Consider the following 18,616-nt stretch of genomic DNA (forward strand, 5'->3'; position numbering starts at 1 on the left):
ATGCGCGAATAGACTTTATGGACATAGGAGAAAAACGAGAACTCCTTACTCCTAGGTCTACTGAATCTCCACGGGTCCACACCTCCCATCTGCTCCATAAAATCCTTAAGCACCTTGGCTGCTGCTGGCCTCCTACCAGTCCTGGACTTCGACCTATCCAGTCCTGGTTCCAACACCGTGTTAAAGTCTCCCCCCATTATCAGCTTTCCCGTCTCTAGGTCCGGAATGCGTCCTAGCATTCGCCTCATAAAATTGGCATCATCCCAGTTCGGGGCATACACGTTTACCAAAACCACCATCTCTCCCTGTAGTTTGCCACTCACCATCACGTATCTGCCCCCGTTATCCGCCACTATAGTCTTTGCCTCGAACATCACCCGCTTCCCCACTAATATAGCCACCCCCCTGTTTTTCGCATCCAGCCCCGAATGGAACACCTGCCCCACCCATCCTTTGCGCAGCCTAACCTGGTCTATCAGTTTCAGGTGCGTTTCCTGTAACATAACCACATCTGCTTTAAGTTTCTTAAGGTGTGCGAGTACCCGTGCCCTCTTTATCGGCCCGTTGAGCCCTCTCACGTTCCACGTGATCAGCCGAGTTGGGGGGCTTCCCACCCCCCCCCCCCCCTTGCCGATTAGCCATCATCTTTTTCCAGCTTCTCACCCAGTTCCCACGCAGCTGTATCTCCCCCAGGCGGTGCCCCCCCCGCCCATCCTCTCCCGTACCCGCTCCCCCCTTTCCCCAGCAGCAGCAACCCAGTAATTCCCCCCCTCCCACCCCCCCCGCTAGACCCCCCGCTAGCGTAATTACTCCCCCCATGTTGCTCCCAGAAGTCAGCAAACTCTGGCTGACCTCGGCTTCCCCCCGTGACCACGGCTCGCACCGTGCGACGCCCCCTCCTTCCTGCTTCTCCATTCCCGCCATAATTATCATAGCGCGGGAGCCAAGCCCGCGCTTCTCCCTTGGCCCTGCCCCCCATGGCCAACGCCCCATCTCCTCTCCCTCCCCACCTCCCCCCATCACCACCTGTGGGAGAGAGAAAAGTTACCATACCGCAGGATTAGAACATAAAACCCCTCTTCGCCCCCCACATTCGCCCCACCACTTTGTCCAAACGTTCTTTTTAATAGTCCACTCATTCCAATTTTTCTTCTACAATAAAAGTCCACGCTTCATCCGCCGTCTCAAAGTAGTGGTGCCTCCCTTGATATGTGACCCACAGTCTTGCCGGTTGCAGCATTCCAAATTTTATCTTCCTTTTATGAAGCACCGCCTTGGCCCGATTAAAGCTCGCCCTCCTTCTCGCCACCTCCGCACTCCAGTCTTGATAAACGCGGATCACCGCGTTCTCCCATTTACTGCACCGAGTTTTCTTCGCCCATCTAAGGACCATTTTTCTATCCTTAAAACGGAGGAATCTCACCACTATGGCTCTGGGAGTTTCTCCTGCTCTCGATCCTCGCGCCATAACTCGGTACGCTCCCTCCACCTCCAATGGACCCGTCGGGGCCTCCGCTCCCATTAACGAGTGCAGCATCGTGCTCACATATGCCCCGACGTCCGCCCCCTCCACACCTTCAGGAAGACCAAGAATCCTCAGGTTGTTCCTCCTTGCGTTGTTTTCCAGTGCCTCCAACCTCTCCACACATCGTTTCTGATGTGCCTCCTGTATCTCCGTCTTCACCACCAGGCCCTGTATATCGTCCTCATTCTCGGCTGCCTTCGCCTTCACGACCCGAAGCTCCTGCTCCTGGGTCTTTTGTTCCTCCTTTAGCCCTTCGATCGCCTGTAATATCGGGGCCAACAGTTCTTTCTTCATTTCCTTTTTGATCTCTTCCACGCAGCATTTCAAAAACTCTTGTTGTTCAGGGCCCCATATGAAACTGCCACCTTCCGACGCCATCTTGGTTTTTGCTTGCCTTCCTTGCCGCTGTTCCAAAGGATCCGCTGCAATCCGGCCACTTTCCTCCTTTTTCCATCCGTGTCCAGGGGGAATTCCCTTCTGGTTTACCGCACGGTGTTTTTAGCCGTTAAAATTGCCGTTGGGGCTCCTATCAAGAGCCCAAAAGTCCGTTCCACCGGGAGCTGCCGAAACGTGCGACTTAGCTGGTCATCGCCGCACCCGGAAGTCCAGAATATCATTCCTAAGATGAGGGGACCCAAACCTGTGCACAGTATTCCAGGTGTTCACATCATATTAGCCATCAGTACTCAGTAAATCCCAGGGAAGCCTTTGATCCTACAAAGGTATAATAATAATATAATAATCTTTATTGTCACAAGTAGTACATTAATGCTGCATTGAAGTTACGGTGAAAATCCCCTAGTCGACACACCCCGACGCCCGTTCGGGTACACCGAGGGAGAATTCAGAATGTCCAATTCACTTAACAAGCACGTCTTTCGGGACTTGTGGGAGGAAACCGGAGCACTCGGAGGAACGTCACAGAGACACAGGGAGAACGCGCACACTCCGCACAGACAGTGACCCAAGGCGGGAATCGTACCCGGGTCCCTGGCGCTGTGAAACAACAGTGCTAACCACTGTGCTACCGTACCGCTCAATCGCAGCTAGGAGATGTCGCTCAGTGACTGGGACATGGTGTCGTGGCCTTCGGCTATGGTAGTCGCAGACTGGGCCATGCCTTGGGCACCAGCACTCAAGACGCGGATGTTGTTCTCCAGGGTTTCCACTGCAGTTGCCACCCTAGCAGTGTTGGTCTCGGTGCCATGCATTGTTGGCACCATCTCCTGTACCTGTAGCCTTTGGGACTCCTCCAATTGGCTATGCGCTCACTGGAATATTGCTGACATCTCCTCTTGAATCTCACGGCCCTGTCATAGCATCTGCATCTGCTCTGGGAGATTCTTGTCCAGAGGCACGGCATCTGACTGGGACCCGACTGAGTCCTGGGATCCAGCAGACCTCCGACTGCTGATTCCCTTGCATGTTCCTGCCTCCACCTGCCTTATGTGCATCAGCAACTGCATTGTGCTCGCCAGATTATGCCTCAGAAGCCTGTCCACTAATGTTACCCACTGAGGTGTGTGCCTCTGCACTGGTGTAAGGTGGGGATGGCTTTTCACAGTGACTTCATTGCAGTGTTAATGTAAGCCTACTTGTGACAATAAAGATTATTATTATTATAACTGTGATGATGGAGATCTCCTCGGAGCTCTCCTCCGAGGTGGTCTTTTGGGTGGCGAGGGGGGGATTTAAAAAAAAAAAAATTTTATTCTCCTTTTTCACATTTTCTCTCAAATATACACCCAACAATAAACAATAATCAGTAACAAATGTAATGTCAATCCCCATATCAATAACAACGATCCCATCCTCCCATCAAACCCCAAACATTGGCCCGCATGTCAGCATAAACAAATGACAAAAAGGAATCATCCATAATCACCATTAACACAGACAGTCCCCCTCTGCCCACCCTCCCTGCTCCCTCCCGTAATGTTCGATGTGATCCAATTCTCAAAAGTGCATAATGAATAACACCCATGAATTGTAGAACCTCTCCATCCTTCCCCTCAGTTCAAATTTGACCTTTTTAAGCGTCAAGAATTCCAGCAGGTCCCCTGCCACGCCAGGGCACAGGGTGGAGAGGTTGATCTCCACCCTAACAGGATCTGCCTTCGGGCGATCAACGAGGCGAAGGCTACAACATCTGCCTCCGCGCCCATTTCCAACACCGGCTGATCCGACACCCCGAATGTGGCCTCACGAGGGCCCGGGTCCAGTTTCACGTGTACCACTTTAGAGATTACCCTAAAAACCTCCTTCCAGTAATCCTCCAGCTTTGGACAGGACCAAAACATATGAACGTGGTTTGCGGGGACCCCCCCCACCCCCCGCAACTTTCACACACGTCTTCGACCCCCTCAAAGAGCCGGCTCATCCTCGCCCTTGTAAGGTGCGCTCCATACACCCCCTTCAGCTGTATCAGCCCCAACCTCGCAGAGGGGGGGGATGTTTGAGACACATCTGGATGAAGGGGCTGTGGTTCCACACCTGTGCAGCACAAGCCAACCTCGCTGCCGGTGACTGTTCTCTCCTCGGGCAACCCTACGATTTCCAGGGTCCCTTCTTCATAAGGGGTAAGGACGCTAATCTCTTGTATTCTGCCCCCCCCCCCCCTCGTCTTGCCCCTTTCCTGCTTATTACGGCCTATCTTCTCCTGTGGGGAAGAGAGGACATTGTGAGCCACGTGCTTGATGGGTCAGGTGTGTCCATAGCAGGTGGAAAGTGTGGGCACTGCACCTGGACATGAAGGGGTTGTGCTGGTGGGTGCCAGGGGGTTCTGAGGAAGCAGCACAAAGATCGGGTGTGGGGAGGGTGCGAGGTGCCAGCCAGTGGATTGGGGGGATGTTTGGGAATTTGAGGGGCGGCAGCTGGAACTGATGCCAGGAGAGAGGTGGTAACTTATCCTTCCAGCTCAGTGGAGGTTGTTGGTCTTCTTCCTACATTGTACAGCGGTCCTCCTGGTCATGCTGCCCGCACTGACTGCCACTGCCTCCCAGGCAGTATTGGTGACCCTGCTGCTGGTCCTCCGACCTCCTCGGGGCAACAGACTGTGCCATCCCTCATCCACAGCATCGAGAATCCTGGCCAGGTCGGTATCCCCAAAGCGAGGAGCAGGTCTGCGCGCTGCCACGCCTGTGCGTTGACTGGGAGTGAGTGGCGAGGGAGCGTTTAAAAGCAGCACCCCTCTGATAGGGGCGCGACACTGAGGCGCGAGTCGGGCGAATCAGACGATGAATCAGAATCACCCGTGGCGAGGAGCCCGTGGGGGTTCATTTCCAGCATTAATTGCGGTTAAATACGGGCCGCGATCTCGCAAACGCGACCGCCGAGAAACAACCAACAACCTGCCAATTGCGCCCAAAATGACACTTTGAAAATTTTCCCGTTAAGTCGCACCCCTGATCTCTCTCTCTGTAGGTGTGAATTGAAAGCAGTCATGGTTCGAATGACCCACCCCTCAAGGTGCTCCCCCTCTTGAGTAACTGTTCATCTGACCTTTCGTTTGCTCCCCAGGTTTGTCTTTCTGTGCATTTTAAACAATTGGATGTCGTTCATCTTGGCCGATTAGTCAAACCCATGACGTGGATGCAAGAAAAACCACAAAAGGATATACAGGACTCTGAGGTCCTGTGGTGCCTGTTACTCAAATCGGTCGGAAACGTAAAACGAAACAACACAAGAAGTGTGTGCTACTTTTGTTTTCTCTTCGTTATTGAGGATGACTATTTCTTGCTTGCGTAGAGTCATGTGTTCTGCCTTGTAACGTGGTTGTGGAGGCCAGTTGCAGACCTGGCTGGCTTTCCAAAGTGCGAGCAAACGGAGTGACCTTTTTAGTCTTTCTAGCATGTCCATCATCTTTAGCTGCCTGCATTCTTTGCCGTTGGAAGGAAGCAGCACCACTACTGGTGATTGCTCCCCGGGAAGGCCTTTCATGGGCACATATCTCTCATGTTGGTGGTGGGCAGGCCCCATTTCCTGAGCTTCGCCTTCAAGGAGGCCTTGAGCCTTGATCTCGACCTACCCAGCAGGTGGTGTCCAAGTTTAAATTGTGAATACTTGACCCCCTTAGGGTTTTTATCATCAGTCATTCGCCCTCTGAGCTGGGCTCTGATGGTGAGTGTTTCAATATCAGCCATTTCTGCTCTACGAAGTACCTCTGTGTTGGGCGCTTTGCCCTTCCATTTGACGTCCATGATGTTCCAAATGCATCTCATGTGGAACCTGCTTAATATGTCTGGAGTAGGGGGCAGCACGGTGGCGCAGTGGATAGCACTGCCAGGATCGATCCCGGCTCTGGGTCACTGTCCGTGTGGAGTTTGCACATTCTCCCCGTGTTTGCGTGGGTTTCACCCCCACAACCCTAAGATGTGCAGGGTAGGTGGATTGGCCACGCTAAATTGCCCCTTAATTGGAAAAAATGAATTGGGTACTCTAAATTTATATTTTTAAAAAATGTCTGGAGTAAGTAGTCCATGATGTCCGTGTTTTTATATCTTGTGGCTAATGATCCAGATCAGGAAACCTGACTTATCCTTCACCTCCCTAAGTCTGAAGGAGGCCAATAGTACGGCTCACCTGCTACCTTTCCTAGTTGCTACGAAGCCCAGATGCAGCCTGGTGTGTGTGTGTCTCAGTAACCACACTGCAGTGAGTATCAGTCGGGCTGCCATTGGTTCTGGAGCCCTCTCTACTTCCTCAGGTCGGAGGGGGAACTCCCTATCTGGACTGGTTACTCATGTGATGCCTTCCCTAGTCAAATAGCATTCATGCAACCACGGCGAGTGTCACTCCGGTGCAGTACTGACAGCTCATGGAAGCATATTCCAGCAAGAACTGGGAATATGGGGAAGGAATAGGGAGCCTATACCATGTTGATGCTGCATTGGGCATTTACAATTGAACATTGGTGATGCTTTAAGAAGCAGTGTTAATTTTCTCTGGTTGGGGAGCTGCGGCATCTGATTCTCAATCCAGCCCACAACAGTAGGCTGAAAGTTTCGTCTTTGGCAGCTGGGAGTGAAGGTCCTATTTAAGAAGAGTTTGAAGGAATGTCCTCACTGAGCATGAGTTCAGAATGTAAAATGTTCAGTGTGTAACGCTTTTGAATCTTGCGTTGCTTGACCATCGCCCTCTTTAGTCGCTGGTGTTTGCTGTTTCATGCAAACATACGAAATAGGAGCAGGAGCATGCCATTTGGCCCCTCGATCCTGCCCGCCGTTCAATAAGACCATGGCCGATCTTGGTTGCACTTAGCTTGTGTCCCTAGACACGGAGACATTACGACACAGAAGGAGGCCATTTGGCCCACTGAGACCCATGCTGGCTCTCTGTGGAGCCACCCACTTGGTGCCATTCCCCCTCTCTCTATCCCCGCAGCCCCTATGAGTTTAGTTCCTTCAAGACCCCATCCAATTTGAATCAAGGCAAGAGAAAAACCAACAGTTCCTGCTTCAAGTCACAATCCAAAGTCTCCTACCCCTAAAATAGTGTTCAAGTGTTGACATTGATTGAGTGGAGGATCAGAATTTGCCATGTTGCTCACTAGGATCAAATAATGCTATTGATATTCACTGCCTAGACTCACATGAGAGCGAGAGGTATGGAGGGCATAAGCTATGAGGAGCGATTGAATAAACTCGGTTTGTTCTCACTGGAACGAAGGAGGTTGAGGGGCGACCTGATAGAGGTATACAAAATTATGAGGGGCATAGACAGAGTGGATAGTCAGAGGCTTTTCCCCAGGGTAGAGGGGTCAATTACTAGGGGGCATAGGTTTAAGGTGAGAGGGGCAAGGTTTAGAGTAGATGTACGAGGCAAGTTTTTTACGCAGAGGGTAGTGGGTGCCTGGAACTCACTACCGGAGGAGGTAGTGGAAGCAGGGACGATAGGGACATTTAAGGGGCATCTTGACAAATAAATGAATAGGATGGGAATAGAGGGATACGGACCCAGGAAGTGTAGAAGATTGTAGTTTAGTCGGGCAGTATGGTCGGCACGGGCTTGGAGGGCCGAAGGGCCTGTTCCTGTGCTGTACATTTCTTTGTTCTTTGTTCTTTGTTCTTTGTACCAGGGCTGCTAGTTGCTGATCAGAGGCACTCTGGGGAATGAGGGGATTATCCTATGAGGCGAATTGAGTAGACAAGGTGTCCATTCATGAGAGTGTAAGAGAATGAGATGTAATTGCCGGTAATTTAGGAGAATGAGAGGTAATTCTGAGAGGGCTTGGCAGGATAGATTCATAAATTCACAGGACATACAGTGCAGAAGGAGGCCATTCGGCCCATCGAGTCTGCACCGACCCACTTAAGCCCTCACTTCCACCCTATCCCATTAACCCAAATAGCCAATAACCCCTCCTAACCTTTTGGACACTAAGGGCAATTTAGCATGGGCCATCCACCTAACCTGCACGTCTTTGGACTGTGGGAGGAAACCGGAGCACCCGGAGCAAACCCACGCAGACACGGGGAGAACGTGCAGACTCCGCACAGACAGTAACCCAGCGGGGAATCGAACCTGGGACCCTGGCGCTGTGAAGCCACAGTGCTATCCACTTGTGCCACCATGCTGCCCAGATGTGGGAAGAGGGTCAGGCTTGGGGAATTTAGAACCCGCGGTCACAGTCTCAGGGTAAGGGGTCGACGAGTTAGGACCGGGATGAGGAGAAATCCCCTCGAGAGATTTGTGAATATTTATTATTCTCTGCCCCCGAAAGCTTTGGATACTCGGCCATTGAAAATAATCAGAAAACCGAGATCAATAGATTTTTGGATACAGAAGGAATTCAGGGATATGGGGATCTTTTTTCCCTGTTCTTTCAGAGGATAGAAGGGCCACCCTGATTACCCTTGAGAAGATGGTGGTGAGCTGCTTTCTTGAACCACTGCAGTCCATGGAGGCACACCCACAGTGCTGTTAGGGATGGCATTACAGGATTTTAACCCAGTGACAGTGAAGGAACGGCGATATATTTCTGGTATAACCTACGGGGTAGAAGTAATTAACCTCCCTGTGAGCCCAGTTGTGTATAAGCTCCCCCATTGAGGGGTGGGGAACCCAGGGAGCATCTTTTGTGTTGTTCGAGCCGCAAGTGGCGAGTATTCCATCATGCTCCTGACTTAAGCCTTGGAGATGATGGGATAAGTTTTGGGAGGTTCGGAGCTGAGTTACTTGCCGCAGAATTCTCAGCCTCTGACCTGCTCTCGTAAACATAGTATTCATATGGCTGGGAAAAGGCAGGAAGGTAGAGCTGAGGTCGAAGATCAGCCATGGCAGACCAGGCGCGAGGGGCTCAATGACTTGGTTCTGCTCCAATCATTTCAGTAAGCAATGGAACAAAAGAAATAGGAGCAGCAACATGATATTCGGAAATGGGATAAACTTCGGAGTTGGGGTACGGGTGCGGCTGGAATTTTAATCAATGAGTCTCTGGAGTATGACCTCTCTGCCTCCATGTTTGCAGAGCTGCCTCTGCCCAGAAGCTACACTGCCAGCATCGCTTACTACCTTCAGGAGAAGAAAAGCTGGCAATGGGAGAAAAGGGCTTGACATTTCACATTTCCTCCACCAGGATGCTGAAATTTTGTAGGAAGTGCTTTTCTGACTCTTCAAGTCAAGCTGTTTGTCCGCACTTTACCCTGGGGCTCCTCCTCAACAATGACGTTAGTATTAGATCATTTTCTGACTTTATTCTCCCAGTGGGGAGCTTTGAATACCCAGGAGGATACCCTGATGTTTAGGAGCCTGTTGCATGTGATTTCTCACCACGTCTCTCCCCCCCCCCCCCCCCCCCCCCCCCCCCCCCCCACACACACACACACACACACACACAACCATTTATCAGCTGAGATTTGCGTTGCTGGACCACAAGACTGATGTGAAATGACGCTGGAAATTCCTAGGTTAGGGCTTCCCCTTATTGGCAGCTTGCCTTTTAAAATTCTCATCCTTGGCACGGTGGCACAGTGGTTAGCACTGCTGCCTCACAGCAGCGAGGACCCGGGTTCGATCCCGGCCCAGGGTCACTCGGTGTGGAGTTTGCACATTCTCCCCGTGTCTGCGTGGGTCTCACCCCCACAACCCTAAAGATGTGCAGGGTAGGTGAATTGGCCACGTTAAATTGCCCCTTAATTGGGAAAAAGAAATAATTGGGTACTCCAAATTCATCTGAGAAAAAAAAAATTCTTGTCCTTGTTTTCAAATTCCCCTGTGACCTCTGCCCTCCCTATCTCTGTGAGCTCCTCCAGCCCGAAAACACATCGAGATACTTGTGCTCCTTGATTCTGGCCTCTTGTGCATTTTAATTGTTGAGCTGCCTCGCGCCTAAGGTCTGAAATTTCCTTCCTTCCACTCTCCACCTCTCTTAAGATGTGCCTTAAGATCTCTCTCTTTGGGGCAGCACGGTGGTGTGTACCAGCCCGTACCAGCCTCCCCGAACAGGCGCCGGAATGTGGCGACTAGGGGCTTTTCACAGTAACTTCATTTGAAGCCTACTTGTGACAATAAGCGATTTTCATTTCATTTCATTCATTTAGTGGTTAGCACTGCTGCCTCACGGCGCCGAGGACCCAGGTTCGATCCTGGCTCTGGGTCACTGTCCGTGTGGAGTTTGCACATTCTCCCCGTGTCTGCATGGGTTTCGCCCCCACACCCCAAAGATGTGCAGGGTAGGTAGATTGGCCACGCTAAATTGCCCCTTAATTGGAAAAAAATGAATTGGGCACTCTAAATTTATTTAAAAAAAGATCTCTCTCTTTGTCAAGTATTTGGACAATTCCCCTAATAGCTCCTTCTTTGGCCTGGTGGCAGATTAGGTTGAGAAAGTGTTGTAAAAGATGTACGGGATCCTGAGCTTTATAAGTAGAAGCAGCGAGTACAAAAGCGAGGATGTTATAGTGAACCTTAATAGGAACATAAGATGTAGGGACAGAAGTAGGCCATTCAGCCCATTGAGTCTGCTCCGCCATTTCAGCTCTCTGCGGTAAAGAATTCCACAGATTCACTCCCCTCCGAGAGCAGAAATTCTTCCTCATCTCTGTCTTAAATGGGCAACCCCTCACTGAGATTATGTCCTCTGGTCGTAGACTCTCCCACAAAGGGAGACAACCTCTCAGCATCTACCCTGTCAAGGCCCCTGAGAGCTCTATATGTCTTAATAAGGGTACCTCTCATTCTTCTTACCAAGCTGAAACACAATGGACTGGATTCTCTGCCCCGCCACTGTTCTACCTCGACCCGCCGGCGGGATTCTCCGTTACGCGGGCCGGTCAATGGAGCTTCCCATTGTGGGGCCGCCCCACCCCGTCGGGAAACCCCCGGGCGCCGGCAAAACGGAGAATCTTGCCCAATGTATCTTAACTCCACAGGGAACCCCTTAATCCAAACAAAACTCCATTAACCCAAGGATTTACGATGCCCTAATTGCACCCCGGCTCCCAAAACCTTTCACACCAGGATTCTTGAAAACATGCCTGCAGCAGTCACACACACTAACCCAGGCCTTTAACCCTTACTGCACCAAATACCTATAATACAATATATCTGAAATTCCTTCATTCATAGTGCACTCGTGTGTTTGAGTTCAGCTTGTGTTGAGAATGTTGTTTGACATAATTGGCAGGAAGGCTCACTTTAATTTCTTGTTTCTTTCCAACTCTTTTAAAAGTGCTCCAGTCTGATATTTATCAAAAAGCCAGTGACGGGTTTTTGTTGCGTTGAGTTTTGCATTAAAAAAATTTGATTTTTCTTCTGCTTCCCCTGAACCTGCGACCTCAGATTGCGTTGTCACATTGCTGGCCCCTGATGTTCTTGTGCAGATGACTATTTTTGTTGAGCCTGGATAGGACGTGTTAACTGGCTATTGAACCGGGAAGAGCATCGCAACTCAGCCTGAAAACACTCCAGTGGGTCAGGCAGCATCTCTGGAGAGCGAAACGAGATTTAACGTTTCAGGTCAACAACCTTTCATCAGAACTGGGAAAACTTAGAGAAGTTAATAGGACTTGAGCACGGGGTGGGTCGGAAGAGAATAAAGGAATGTCTGAGATAGGGTGAAAGGCAGGACAGATTGAATGACATCTGTGCTTCACTCTGTCATCATCGAATATTTGTGCACATGCCATAACCGGCAGGTATCGGCGAACACTGACCAGGAGCAGGAATTAACTCCGGGGCAGCACGGTAGCGCAGTGGTTAGCACCGCTGCCTATGGCGCTGAGGACCCGTGTTCGATCCCGGCCCTGGGTCACTGTCCGTCTGGAATTTGCACATTCTCCCCGTGTCAACGTGGGTCTAACCCCCGCAACCCAAAGATGTGCAGGATAGGTGGATTGGTCACGCTAAATTGCCCCTTAATTGGAAACAAATAATTGGCTATTCTAAATTTATTTTAAAAGAAGGAGCAGGAATGAATTCATTTTGCCCCCTTCCCTGTCTGTCTAGATCATGGGGTGACCTAGACTGTACAAACCAGCATTTATGAAAAAAAAAAGAAATGAAAATCGCTTCTTGTCACAAGTAGGCTTCAAGTCACAAGTTACTGTGAAAAGCCCCTAGTTGCCACATTCTGGTGCCTGTTCGGGGAGGCTGGTACGGGAATTGAACCATGCTGCTGGCCTGCCTGGGTCTGCTTTAAAAGCCAGCTATTTAGCCCTGTGCTAAACCAGCCCCAATTATGCCAAGTTTTTCACACGTCCTGAAGTGCCCAACGGCCAATGAATTACTGCATGTGTTTTTTGGGATGTAGTCACTGTTGTTTTGTAGACCAGCTTGGCGGCTGCCTTGCACAGCAAGATCCCACAGCAACACATGAGATCACTGGGCAGCCATTTGTTCATCCCTCAGCCTAACACCACAACAGGCAGGACTATAGTTTATCAGAAGGCTGCTACATCTTGACACTGCTGCCCTCTGCCGGTATGGCACCGCGATGAGCCTGGTGTCTGGTCTCAAGACCTGTATGGGGCTCGAATCCAGGCAACAGGACTTTCAGCAGAGTCAAACTGACATCCCAGCTAAGCTCAGTACTAACACGTCTAGGATGCTGATGGCTTGTGTGGTTCTGCTCAATGCTGCCCAGCAACTTCACAAACCATCAGGTTACATTTAGCTGTAACTCTTGACAAATGTTCAATTCTGTCTCACTTTTTTTTCCTTTTTTAAAACGAAAGGGCTTGTGACTTCGGGATGTCCCAAAGTATTTTACAACCAGTTAAGTACTTTTGAAGTGTCGATTATTTGAAAGTTCCAGCAAATTAGCCTCATTCTCCTGCTCTTAGCCCATAGCCCTGCAGATGTCAAATTTGGAGGTTGAGAGCACTTTTCCTATGTGTGGTTATTGTAATTATGGATGGCACAGTGGTTAGCACCGCTGCCTCACGGCGCCGAGGACCTGTCCTTCTCCGATTCTGGCCTCTTGTGCGTTTTAATTATTGAGCTATTGGTGGCCTTGCCTTCAGCTGCCTCGTGCCTAATGTCTGAAATTTCCTTCCTTCCACTCTCCACCTCTCTTAAGATGTGCCTTAAGATCTCTCTCTTTGAGGCAGCATGGCGGTGCAGTGGTTAGCACTGCTACATCACGGTGCCGAGGACCCGCGTTCGATCCCGGCTCTGGGTCACTGTTTGTGTGGATTTGCACATTCTCCCCGTGTTTGCGTGGGTTTCGCCCCCACAACCCAAAGATGTGCAGGCTAGGTGGATTGGCCACGCTAAATTGCCCCTTAACTGGAAAAAAGTATTTGGGTACTCTAAATATAAAAGAAAAAAATAGAAAATTTAAAAAAAATCATTGTAATTATTCTCTGAGATTTGTAAAGTTACTTTCCATGATTCTGAGATCTGTTTGTAAGACTTCACGTAAAGACATCTCCCTCCACTCACGTTTCCTACATGTTTGTTAAGGTTTGCAACTTTATTCCAGGCAAGTTGTCACATCCGATTTCCTTGTGTTGTTTCAGGGCGGGCAGCGAACACCAACTCTCCCAACGTGAGCCAAACGTGGGACCTTTCCTCTTGTGCACTTACGGGAAAGGAAGAACACGAGTGGGGGAACCCCTGGAAGGTTTTGCCCAGTTGGACTGCGTGGAGCAGGAGAGATGTTGTGAAGCTGTGAGCACTGGCAGCCCAGTGGGTGGCAACGTGCGCTAATGCAGGTATGTTACATGGTTTCCCAGGTATTGAATAATGGCTGGTTCGAGGTGGGTCACCATGACAGCCGGGATTTCACCGTGGCATCCTCCCCTCTGAGTCAGAGGCCGTGTGTTCAAGCCTAAGTCCAGAGAGGTGAATTTCCACTTCTGAAGTTTTGGCTTGTAAATTCAGTTCATTCAGTGGCATTAGCATTGTTGAATTCCCCATTATCAACATCCCGGGGGGGTTTACCACTGACCAGAAACTGAACTAGACCAGCTAGATAATACTGTGGCCACAAAAGCCAGGTCAGCGTCTGGGAATTCTGTGATGGGTAATGTTAGGATACCAGACCAGACACCGGCATTGGTTAGAGCACCAGACAAGAACCCCAAACAATTATTTTAAATTTGTAAAACTGTGAGGAAACGACACTTAGACCATAAGAAGACATAGGAGCAGAATTAGGCCATTCGGCCCATCGAGTCTGCTCCGCCATTCAATCATGGCTGTTATTTTTCTCATCCCCATTCTCCTGCCTTCTCCCCAAAACCCCTGATCCCCTTATTAATCAAGAACCTATCTATCTCTGTCTTAAAGACACTCAGTGATTTGGCCTCCACAGCCTTCTGCGGCAAAGAGTTCCACAGATTCACCACCCTCTGGCTGAAGAAATTCCTCCTCATCTCTGTTTTAAAGGATCATCCCTTTAGTCTGAGGCCGTGTCCTCTGCTTCTAGTTTTTTCTACAAGTGGAAGCATCCTCTCCACTTCATCCCAGGAGTGCTAACTCTGACCAATAGGTATCCTTTATGTTCAAATAAACTTTAATATAAACACAGAATTAACCACAGTAACATCAAAGATAAAAGCTTTCCAATGACCAGTTAAACAGTTCTTAAATGCCAGGAAAATCTTAAACTTACTGTTTACACCTGCTACTAATTCCAATTAGGCAACCCATTACAGTTCAAATGCCATTTATAAGTAAAGTTAACAAAGATTTACTTGATCAGCTGTGCAGACCTCTTGGGAGAGTTCCTTTCACGAGCAGATTCACTACGTCTCTCCTCAACCTAGCAGCATTTAGCAAAACTGTTCAACTTAAAAACCTTCTGTCTTGTCAGACTCAAATCCTATGGCAAACTTCAAAACTACAGACAGACCTGGCTTCTCCCATTGCCTGTGTCCAATTAAGATATCAAATAACCTGCTTAGCTAGGACTAAACACCACTCCTTCATAAATTATCTACTCTCCAGGGAATCTCCAGCAATCATAACAATGTTCCATTAGCCCTCTTTATGAAAGCAAGTAAATGGCTTGATTCAATCATGACCACACCTTTTACAACTTCTTAAATACAGCTTTAGCAGACATACGTAGTCTGGATTCCTTAACTTAGGTTCTTTAGTAATATTACTGCAACAAATATTCCTTAACCCAGGCTTTTAGTAACATGACTTCTACATTCATCACAGTAGCTCACCTCCTGATCCCCCAAAGCCTGTCCACCATCTACAAAGCACAAGTCAGGAGTGTTATGGAATAGTCTCCACTTGCGTGGAAGCGTGCAGCCCAACAACACTGAGGAAGCTCAACACTATCCAGGACAAAGCAGCCCACTTTGATTGGCACCCCGTCCACAAACCTATAATCTCTCCACCTCGGATGCACAGTGTCAGCTGTATGTACCATCTACAAGATGCACTGCAGTAACTGCTCTTTCGACAGCACCTTCCAAACCCACAACCATCACCATCTAGAAGGACAAGGGCAACAGACACATGGGAACCCCACCCGGAAGTTCCCCGTCAAGCCATTCAATAAGATCATGGCTAATCTGTTTGTGATCTCAACCCCAGTTTCCTGCCTGCTCCCCGCAAAGCCCTTGACTCCCATGACCATCAAAAATCTGTCTCCTTGAATAAGTTCAGTGAACCAACGCTCCACTGCTGCTTGGGGATGAGAAAAGACGCGCTTGTTGGGTGAATTGGACATTCCGAATTCTCCCTCCGTGTACCTGAACAGGCGCCGGAGTGTGGTGACTAGGGGATTTTCATAGTAACGTCATTGCAGTGTTAATGTAAGCCTACTTGTGACTCTAATAATAACTTATTATTAATTCCACAGCCTAATGACCCCCCGAGAGAAAAATAATTACCTTTATCTCGATCTTAAAAGGGACACCTGTTATTCTTGAACTGTGTCTGTTGATTTGAGTCTTCCCCTTCAGGTGGAAATAGCCTCCTGGTGTCTCCCCTGTCAAATCCCTTCAGAATCTTATATGTTTCAGTAAGATCACCTCTCATTCTTCTAAATTCCAGCAGTATAAGCCCAACCTATTCAATCTTTCTTCCTTCATCCTAGGAATGAGTTGAGTGAACCTTCTCCGCACTGCTTCTAGCACATTTATATATCTTTTTTCAAAAAAGGGGTACTTCTGACCACGGCCCTGTACAGCTGTAGTAAAACATCCCCACTTTTATATTCCATCCACTTTCCAATAAACACCAACATTCCATTTGCCTTGCTAATCACGTGCTATAACTGCACTAACTTAAAAAATTTTTTTTAGAGTACCCAATTCATTTGTTTCCAATTAAGGGCCAATTTAGTGTGGCCAATCCACCTCTCCTGCACATCTTTTGGTTGTGGGGTAAGACCGACGCAAACACGGGGAGAATGTGCAAACTCCACACGGACAGTGACCGGGCTTTGGATCCAACCCAGGTCTTCGGCGCTGTGAGGCAGCAGTGCTAACCACTGCGCCACCATGCCGCCCCTACTAACGTTTCTGATTCACGTACCAGGACACCCAGATCCCCCTCTGGTCTTATTCTGTCAAGGAATGCGGGCATTGCTGGCAAGGCCAGCCTTAGTTTCCCATCCCTAATTGCCCCTGAACTGAGTGCCTTTCTGGGCCATTACAGAGAGGCAGTTAAGAGTCAACCACATTGTTGTGAGCCTGGAGTCACATATAAGCCAGACTGGGTAAGGACGCAACAGATTTCCTTCCCTGTTTACAACAGTTGTTGATCGGTTCATGGTCACCATTACTGAGACTGGGGTGGCGCAGTGGCTCAGTGGCTAGCACTGCTGCCTCACAGCGCCAGGGACCCAGATTAGATTTCGGCCTGGGGTCTGTCTGTGTGGAGTTTGCACATTCTCCCTGTGTCTGTGCGGGTTGCTTCCGGGTTCAGGCACTTGCACCCCTCTGCAGCTACAGTGGCTGACCGAAGTGTGTTAGGGCCCTGTAATAGAGCTCACCTCTCCTAGTACAGCCAGGGTTCCCGGCTTCTGACTGTTGTACACCAATAGGATTAAGTGTGTGTGTAATTTTGGGGGGGATATTATTGTTCACAGACACACCAACCAGTTATGATGCCCCCTGATGCTGAATAGCCTGTTGACTCTCTTACTCTCATTGTCTGAATGGCCGCTGGGCAGTCTTACATTACAAAGCTGAAGCTCAGCAATTCCGGGCAAAGAAATGAAAGAATAAAATTAAACTGCACCGTTAACGATTTGCACATTTCTTTCTCAGCTTCCCTCCGGGATCGTATTTTCACAATGCAGTGGCGCACGTGATGGAAGATGTCCTTCTCAGCTGTGAATGGCTCGGAAGCTGGCAACGGTAGGCCCTTTTATTGAATTATCCAGCACAGATAGAGGCCACTCAGCCCATCCTGCTCGTGCTGCCCCTTGGAAAGAGTAATCCAATCCACTCCCTAGCTCTTTCCCTATAGCTTTCCAAATCTTTCCTTTCTTGACTGTCTACCGTGGATGTTGGTGTACAAGTCGACCTTTGAAGCCTCAAAAAAAATCCCCCCAGAAATGAGGGTCGACTGTACGGCAAGGATAAAAATGAACCGCCGGCATGGTTGTGGGTGGTCGCTATCTTTGCCGTTTGCCGCACAAGATCTACTCTGTGTCTTAAACCCCCACACATTTTCACATCACAAACCCATTTTACTTGCTGGATCATTTATAATAATAATCTTTATTGTCACAAATAGGCTTACATTAACACTGCAATGAAGTTACTGTGAAAAGTCCCTAGTCGCCACATTCCGGCGCCTGTTCGGGTACACTAAGGGAGAATTCAGAATGTCCAAAAGAACCTAAATTACCTAACAGCACGTCTTTCGGGACTTGTGGGAGGAAACCGGAGCACCCGGAGGAAACCCACGCAGACACGGAGAGAACGTGCAGACTCCGCACAGACAGTGATCCAAGCCGGGAATCGAACCTGGGACCCTGGAGCTGTAAAACAACAGTGCTACCCACTGTGCTACCGTGCCGCCCACATTTGAACCCAGTTGTGAGGTACCAGTAAGCAAAACATCCATTTGTGGGGTGAAAAATTCCCCCTCTGGAACTCTTCAATCTTATCCTTTGATTACTAATGCGACTGTAGCATGTCTTGGTTGAAATTTGGGGGTTGGCTTATATAGTCAGTGTATGCAAAAACATGACTTTTGGGGCCGAAAATAATGGGGTTGTCTTGTACGTTGGGTCGACTTGTATCTCCAGTTCCCTGTTGGAAGTTGCTGCAGAATCTTCTTCCGGTCCCCCTTCAGGCCTCGCATTCCAGATCATAACAGCTCCCTGGAAAAGGAAATGTTTCCATCTCCCCCCTGGAACTCTTCAATCTTGTCCTCTGACTGCTAATCTAATCCCCGATCAAAACCATTTCCCCTCATTTACTCTAACAACGGCCTTCATAATTTGGAAAACCTCCGTTAAATCTCTCCTCCACTTTCTCTGCTCAAAAGAGCTTTTGTACTCACTCCACCTAACTGAAGCCCCCGGCATCATCTGGTGAATCTCCTCTGCTCCCCCTCCAAGGCTCTGGGAGAGCTTTAACTATAGGTCCACTGACACACTGTGCCAGCAGAATCTTGGTTTAAAGTGGGTGGGTTTGGCACCCGCTTAATCCAATGTCGCTATAACAGAGT

At 49.2% G+C, this 18,616-nt stretch overlaps 1 protein-coding gene across 3 annotated transcripts in view; it reads left to right on the forward strand.

The window, feature by feature from the left end:
* Nucleotides 1-18,616, forward strand: part of LOC140403966 (DNA polymerase delta catalytic subunit-like) — a 306,416-nt gene that overhangs the window by 6,864 nt on the left and 280,936 nt on the right. For all 3 annotated transcript variants that reach the window (XM_072492263.1, XM_072492265.1, XM_072492264.1), the window contains exons 2-3: nucleotides 13,486-13,680; nucleotides 17,203-17,292. In XM_072492263.1, coding sequence (XP_072348364.1) covers nucleotides 17,253-17,292 — 40 coding nt within the window. In that variant the 5' untranslated portion in view covers nucleotides 13,486-13,680; nucleotides 17,203-17,252. The remainder of the gene's footprint in view (nucleotides 1-13,485; nucleotides 13,681-17,202; nucleotides 17,293-18,616) is intronic.

The sequence above is a fragment of the Scyliorhinus torazame genome, chromosome 29 (assembly GCF_047496885.1).
Source record: "Scyliorhinus torazame isolate Kashiwa2021f chromosome 29, sScyTor2.1, whole genome shotgun sequence".
NCBI classification, from domain to species: Eukaryota; Metazoa; Chordata; class Chondrichthyes; order Carcharhiniformes; family Scyliorhinidae; genus Scyliorhinus; species Scyliorhinus torazame.